General features: G+C 35.4%; 1 protein-coding gene across 1 annotated transcript; it reads left to right on the top strand.

The window, feature by feature from the left end:
- Positions 1-6,079: 6,079 nt before the first annotated feature.
- Positions 6,080-7,219, top strand: LOC141689417 (uncharacterized). Its single transcript, XM_074493699.1, has one exon. The coding sequence runs from the start codon at positions 6,080-6,082 to the stop codon at positions 7,217-7,219; it is 1,140 nt and encodes a 379-aa protein (XP_074349800.1).
- The last annotated feature ends 465 nt before the right edge of the window (positions 7,220-7,684 follow it).

Here is a 7,684-nt window from a genome sequence, read left to right as displayed (position 1 = left end):
GATCCAAACGGTATCGGTTTTCGGGATAATTATCCAAATCAGTACAATTTGTACTGCGGTCTTGGTCTCAGCGCCTATTTACACGTACTACGAAGTGATAATTGGGATAGTTTAATAAAAAGCTCTTGTTTATCGAAAATACGGGATTTATTGATTTACCGAAATGAATATTGTATCGAAAACGTTGCGCCGGGACCCGCGCAGACCAAACCGTACACCGGATCGAAAAAGTCGAAACATGGAATATGCTCGGAATATTACAATTAGGTTAGGAAGGAGTTCTCGGAAGAGTTTCGGGTTCCAAAAACGTAACAACGGGTGACGTCGGTTGGTTCCCGTTTTTAAAAATAGATTTTAATTACCTGAAAAAAGATTTTAGAAATTTCATATGATTCTTATAAATCCATAAATTAACATAAAAATAATTAGGAAGATATGACAATTATTTATATTTTATTTTGGACATATAAAAATTAAAATACTCAATTAATATTATTTTTGAATATCCAAGTACAGATAACACTTAACAATTAACTCACAGAATAGATACTGAACACACATAATAATTATTTAATAGCAAAAATAATTACACGATATATCCCGAATATTACATGTCAGCAGTTATTCTACAACTAAGATGAGTGTATCCAGGTGGCAGCTTCATGTAAATGACATCAGAAAGCTCACCGTAAAGAAATGCATTGCTTACATCCATTTGACATGTATACCACTTCTGCATTGCTGCTACTACTAATAATGTTCTCACAATAGTGAGTTTTACTACTGGTGTAAAAGTCTCAGCATAGTCCACCCCATATTGTTGTTTGTTACCAAGGATCACAAGTCTTGATTTGTATTTATCTACCTTCCCATCTGGCAGAAACTTGGTTTTGAAGAGACACTTGCATCCAATGGCATGTTTGTTTGGAGGTAAGGCAGTCAACTCCCAAGTATCATTTAATTCAAGGGCATCAAGCTCTGCATTCATTGCAGCTCTCCAGTGAGCATATTGAATAGCTACTTTGAAGTTAGTTGGATCATGAGTACTAGTAATGGATGCCATAAAGCAATGGAATTGAGGTTCAACCATAGTAGTGGCTAGGTTGGGTATGGAGTTGATATGATTAGGAAGAACAAAGTCTTGCATCCAAGCAGGTGGCCTGGTAGGTCGGGTAGATTTTCTGATGACAGGTTGAGTGGGAGAAAGGGAAGCAGTTATTTGTGTATTAGGATCAGGTGTACCAGGTGTGTCTGAATCATCATCAGAGTCACTAGAGAAGCTGGTAGTATAAGTGATGTGGTTTTAGTTGGAATCCAGTCATCATCTATTACAACTAGATTAGGTGGAGCGAAAGATGGTGGAATTGTACTCATATAAGTAGCAGCAGCATCTTTATGAAAGGGAAAGATGTTTTCTTGAAAAATAACATCCTTTGAGATAAATTCAGTGTTTGTAAGAAGATTTAAGAGCTTGTAACCCTTTTTTAGAGGTGGGTATCCAATGAAGACACATGGTACACCCCTGTGAGAAAATTTTTCATTGGGAAGTCTGTTTCTTCATATAATTATAGGTAGGTGTTTCTTCATGAAGTTTCTCATAGGGTGTGTAGTTGTTAGGATAGGTGTTGGAAGTCTGTTTATGATGTGAACTGAAGTCATCACACAAGCTCCCCATAAGTTAAAAGGAAGACCAGCATGAAACCTCAGTGATCTTGCTATTTCAAGGATGTGTCTGTGTTTCCTCTCAGCCCTAGCATTTTGCTGAGGCCTATATAAACCAGAAATTTGGTGCAAAATGCCATTATCCGAAAAAAATTGTTTGGAAACACTATCATCAAATTCTAGAGCATTGTTAGATCTCAAGAATTTGATGATTTTATTGAAGTGATTCTTAGCATAGTATAAGAAAGATTTCAGATTAACAAGGGTGTCAAATTTATGTTGCAAGAGATAGATCCATGTGTATCTAGTGCAGTCATCTATAATAGTGAGAAAAAACATATACTTGCTATTATATGGGACTTTGTATGGTCACCAAAAATCATTATGGATCAATTCAAAAGACATAGAGGCATGAGAATGACTTTCAGAGAAAGGAAACTTGGCAAATTTAGACATAGGGCAAGTTATGCAGATTTGAGATTTTTCAAGAGTGAATGGCTTAACACAAGGTATATGTTTAAGTTTACCTAGTTATGCATGACCAACTCTATGATGCCAAAGAGCCAACTGATGAGATACATGAGAAGAGTTGGAAGATGTACCAGTAGTGATGTTCATGACTGCAGAGTTGGCATATGCAGGGAGAGAAGCAGACTTTGTTGTGTCCAAGTAATACAACCCATTCTTAGTCATGTCAATTGCCTTTATCTGCTTAGTAGTGTTATCAACAATATGGAAGTGAGTGGAGAATAATTAAGCTTCACAATTGATATCATTGCTTAGCCTTTACACAGAGAGAAGGTTGTACTTGAAGTGTGGCACAAACAACACCTTCTTGAGCACAAGATCAGGAGTAAGACACACAGTTCCAGAATGGGTGAGGACAGTAGTATCACCAGTAGGCAAATTGATCTTCTGTACTTCAGAAAGGCACTTGGGATTTATAAGATTCGAAAGATGAGGGGTCATATGATCTGATGCCCCTGAATCAATTATCCATTATGTAGAAATTCCTATAGTTGCAGTGTTTGTGATCATCCCAAAAAAATGATGATCAATTTCTTCATCTGCTTCAGTATCTCTCATAGCTCCAGTTTGAAGTTGGAGCATGAGCCTTACTAATTGGTCAAGCTGCTGAGGTGTAAAAAGAAGTCCAGGAGTTGGTGAACTAGATACATAATCAGTTGTGAAGTGAGCATTGAAAGCCATTTTTGGTGTAGGGTATGACTTATTTGAAGGTGTCCACCTGGTGTTAGAGAAAGGTTTAGCTCTAGAGGGTGTAAATTTAGGGTTTCGAGGGTGACACAGAGGGAAGCCTATACCTTGCCAGCATTTATCTTTGGTGTGACATTTACCACCATAAACAACACATTGCAGAGACCTATCAAATTGAGACTGAACTTTGTTGTACATAGCCAGCAGGTCTGTAGAAGGTTGGTGTGTGTTGAGCAGTGCTCTTTGAGCTTCCTCTTGCTCAAGAGTAGCACAAGCAGTTTCAACAGTAGGTAGTGGGTTACACATAAGTAAATTGCTCCTCTGAGTATTAAACACCTCATTTAGACCGTTAAGAAACTGAAATAGTCTTGATTCCTCTTTTTGTGTGTTTATATTTTCTAAAAGCTTAATAACATCAGTTTGTGGGTTTGCAACATGGGGAAGCATGTTCATAGAGTCTAATTCCTCCCATATAGTTTTCATAGAGGTATAACATTCAGTGATGGACTGGGTGTTCTATCTTAAAGCATAAAGATCTTTACACGGCTTGTATTTTCTGGACCCATTGGACAAAGCAAATCTTTTTTCTAAATTAATCCAAATATCTTGTGCAGAAGTCGTATACATAATAGATTGCCTCATGGTTGAAAAGACATTACCAGTGAGCCATGCCATGACCATGTTATTGCAAGTATCCCATAACTCTGCCTTAGAAGGATCATCGGTGGGAAAGGGTACTGCGCCATTAACAAACCCAAGTTTTCATTTAGAGGACAGGTTGATCTCCATGGATCGTTTCCACGCCCTATAGTTTGGGCTCCCTTGCAGCTTATCCACTTGGATTGAGCTTGCATTGTCTGATAGATGTATAAACAAAGGGTTCACCATGTCTTGGTAGGTGATACGATTTGCAACCATATTAAGGGAGATAAAAAAAATGAGAGATCAGAATGAAGGAGGGTGGAGAGGAGAAAAGAGGCTCAGACAACAAACAACAAACAGATTGAGAGTAAGAAAAGAGATTTGGAGGAGGGTGTTAAAAAAGATAGATTTAGAGGGATCTAAGAAGAATTAAAGGACTTTGTTATTCAAGGCTCTGAAACCATGTAGACAATGTCAAACTGAGTTATAAATGATATTAACACATCAAGATTCAAGAACCAGGACAAAATATAAGAGACAAGAAATGGGGAAGGAGAAAATATTATTTCACTTGTCCTGACCATGATATGATCAATCTTATTCTTATAACACCTAGCACATAGGTATCAGATAAAAGGTATTAAACAGTTATCTAATAATCTCAAAATAAGACCAATTTGGAAATGCATATGGTCCCGTACACAGCTGAATAGATAGCAAACTACAGTTGGAAATGAAAAGAAATAATCAGAGCCAATTTATTTAATATCCTGCTTTCGAACTCGTGTAAACAAGAACAATAAACGAATCCTACTGGGATGAAATCTAATCCTGACTAGCAATTGCTTGCTAAAACTAAATATAACTACTTTGTATAACAAAGTTGAGCAGGAACACATGTATTGTTTGAATTCGTGTTAAAGATATCAATTTATAAACTAGAATTGAATTTGGTACAGTGACTTGAGAATTTAAAATATTTTTTATGGAATTTATTCGAATACATGAGGCATTGTAGCTAATCCCTATGTCATTTGACATAGTACATGTAAAATTATTGGTGAATCAAACATTTACTTTGTAAAAAGGAAATTAAATGCTCTTATATCTCGTAATATTTAAGTAATTATAAAAAATTAATGAAAATATTTATAGAATTAATCGCTAGAAAGTATTTATTTACAAATTCTTTATAAATTAAAAGAATTGATTAATTCTTGATAATATAAATGTCCGGTCAAAATAATATTTATACAAAACTTAATTTTATTTTTACGGGGGAGTGGTCTTTTCATAAAAATGCTAGAATTTTTATCATATAAGTGATATTTTATTATAGCCGCTTAAATTTTTGAATGACATTATTAAAAAAATATTTTTATGATGAACTTTCGAAAATCCAGGACCAAAATTGGTGTCCGGAAATGTTTAAAGTTTGTCTTATTTATTGAAATTGTTTTATAAATTAAAGTCAATTATACTACCTAAATTTGTTTTTATCAATATTAATAACATGAATATGTATTTGAAAATCAATTCTGTCTTGGTATATGTTTACATTGCATTAAGTTTTTCAATAATTTTTATTAGACGAAAAATGATTTAATAATATAAGATAAAATTAGAGTATTCTTATTATATTTCTAGGTATTTTACTAATTCTATAATGATAAAAATAATAAAAAACTAAATGTAAATGTAAATTTGTATTAATTCAAATTAATTTAATATATTTATTGAGCTATAATTTATATGTTATATGATGTCAAATTCACACAAGTATTTTATATCAATTCAAAGAAAGCTATTTTAATTTATGTAAAAAACATGTCAGTTACACATTATAACCGTTGCATGCTAAATTGTGAAGAAGACACGTAGTTTTCTGCATGAAATTTTAAGAAGACACGTAGGTTTTTTAAGTTTTACACTGTATTACATGTTAAATTATGAACAAGACACGTAAGTTTTTAAATTTTACACGCATATTACGTGTTATTTCATGTAGGGTCCATATTTTTTATTTAAGAAACACATACCTTCCTTGTTCTTTCAAAAAATATATACAGCTTTCATGGTCTAGTTTCAGATGATAAGTAACTTTTAATGGTCTAGTTTCTTTATGCACAAATTGTCAGGTATGTTTATAGATCGAGAAACACTTACATGGTCATGTAGTAATACTGATATTTGCTAAATTTCTATGTTATTTAGAAGATCATACTTTGATATGTAGTAAAACCTTCAAAAATTTTTTTGGTGGTTGTGCTTAATGTGTGATGAGTTAATTATTCATACTCTGCCTGAATGCTAACAAGTTTCCCAGTGAAGCTCTTTTCAATTTCAAAGCCCGATTTGTAACAAGTTTCAAGTTGATGATCCGTCCATCTCACTTTTTTATGTAGAACATTTTCAAATTTTATGCAACACTTCTTACAATTTAACAAATAAACGTCTGATATATTTATAATTGAAAGAAAAAAGAGATTGTGTACTGAAGTTTCATATAATTTATAATGTGACAGGAGATACAAGTGAGAACTTAGGAACTTGATTAATCATGGATGAATCTGAGGAGATCCCGCAACAAGAAAACATAAGTACTGGAAGTGCAGATCAAATGGCCAATGTTCCACCTCCCTTTACTGATACACCTGATGCTGTAGCTACCAACGTTAGTGTTCCAGTGATTTCGACAATGCAACCTCCACCTGTCTCCTCGTCTGATCAGCATCAGCTGGCAAATCAAGAAGCTCAAGCTCAGCATCTACAATATGTACGAGAACGGCTTAGGCAATATTGGGCTAACCAAATGCAAGAAATGAAACCAGAAGATTTTAAGACGCATAGCCTCCCAATCTCTCCGATAAAAAGGATAATGAAAGCCGATAAAGATGTTAAAATGATAGCGAAGGAGACTGCAGCTGTGTTTGCTAAAGCTTGCGAGATGTTTATACTTGATTTGACTTCACAGGCTTGGATCAACACTGAAGCAGATGGAAGAAGGATAGTTCAAAACAAAGATCTTGCTGCAGCAATTAGTAAGACAGATCTGTATGATTTTCTCGAAGACGTGATTCCAAGAGATCAGTTAAAGGAACAAATTTCCAAAGCCACAAACTCAAGGCAACAAGTTGCTCAACAGCATGGAGTTGGATCATCAAACGCTGGAGGTCAGCAACCTCCAGCTTTTATGCCTTTGTATCAGTCAGGACCACAGAACCAGCAATCCTTTGTGCTCGGGCCTCACGCTCAGTATCAGCAGAACCAGCAGCCATCTACACCTTGGCCTCAGGCTCAGTACCAGCAGATTCAACAGCAGCAGCCATCCACACCTTGGCCTCAGGCTCAGTACCAGCAGATTCAACAGCAGCCATCTATGCCTTGGCCTCAGACTCCGTCTCAGCAGAACCATCAGCCATCCACACCTTGGCATCAGGCTCAGTACCAGCAGATTCAGCAACAGCTATCTATGCCTTGGCCTCAGACTCCGTCTCAGCAGAACCATCAGCAACCATTTATGCCTTGGCTTCAGGATGAGGATGAGATAATCCCGGACCAGGAGGATACACTGCAAGCGTTTCTGTCTTCGCCTCAGGATGAGGATGTGTTAATCCCGGACCAGGAGAATCCAGGGCAAGCGTTTCCTTCTTCCCCTCAGGATGAGCTGCTCCCGGACCAGCATCTAAACAATAATTAATAAACGATAATTAATAATGTCAGGACTTAATATGGAATAATAAATCTACTTTGCGTGGGAAAGTAGAGTTAGACAGAAACTGTGTTCCTAATATGGTTGGAGTTGTTTAAGTTCATATGTTATTCCCTGCAATTTCCTTTGTTGTTATCTGTACTGTTACCATCGTACCGTTACATCAGTAAAACGTCAAATTCTGTCGTTCATCTTCTTTTATGGGATAATATTTTACAAAACTGAAATTATTTTTAAAAAATTATTTTGAACACTATATGTGTACTTTCATATTCTAGAGCATAAATCAGTTGTTTGTGTACCAAAAAGAAGTTTAAAATAATTTTGATCGCCCGTTCAAGTTGGAAACCTTAAACCTAGTGAACTTACTGGGGCTGATATCAAGCATAATTCATGTAATCTGATATCATTAATAGATATTGGAAGGTATACTTGCATGTCATTGGAAATATA

The sequence above is a fragment of the Apium graveolens genome, chromosome 10 (assembly GCF_009905375.1).
Source record: "Apium graveolens cultivar Ventura chromosome 10, ASM990537v1, whole genome shotgun sequence".
Classification (NCBI taxonomy): domain Eukaryota; kingdom Viridiplantae; phylum Streptophyta; class Magnoliopsida; order Apiales; family Apiaceae; genus Apium; species Apium graveolens.
Note: the sequence above shows the minus strand (reverse complement) of the source record. Positions and strands in the feature narration are given on the sequence as shown.

Excerpts from the sequence above, each read along its gene's own strand:
- LOC141689417 (XM_074493699.1), top strand. The coding sequence starts at position 6,080 with ATGGATGAATCTGAGGAGATCCCGCAACAAGAAAACATAAGTACTGGA.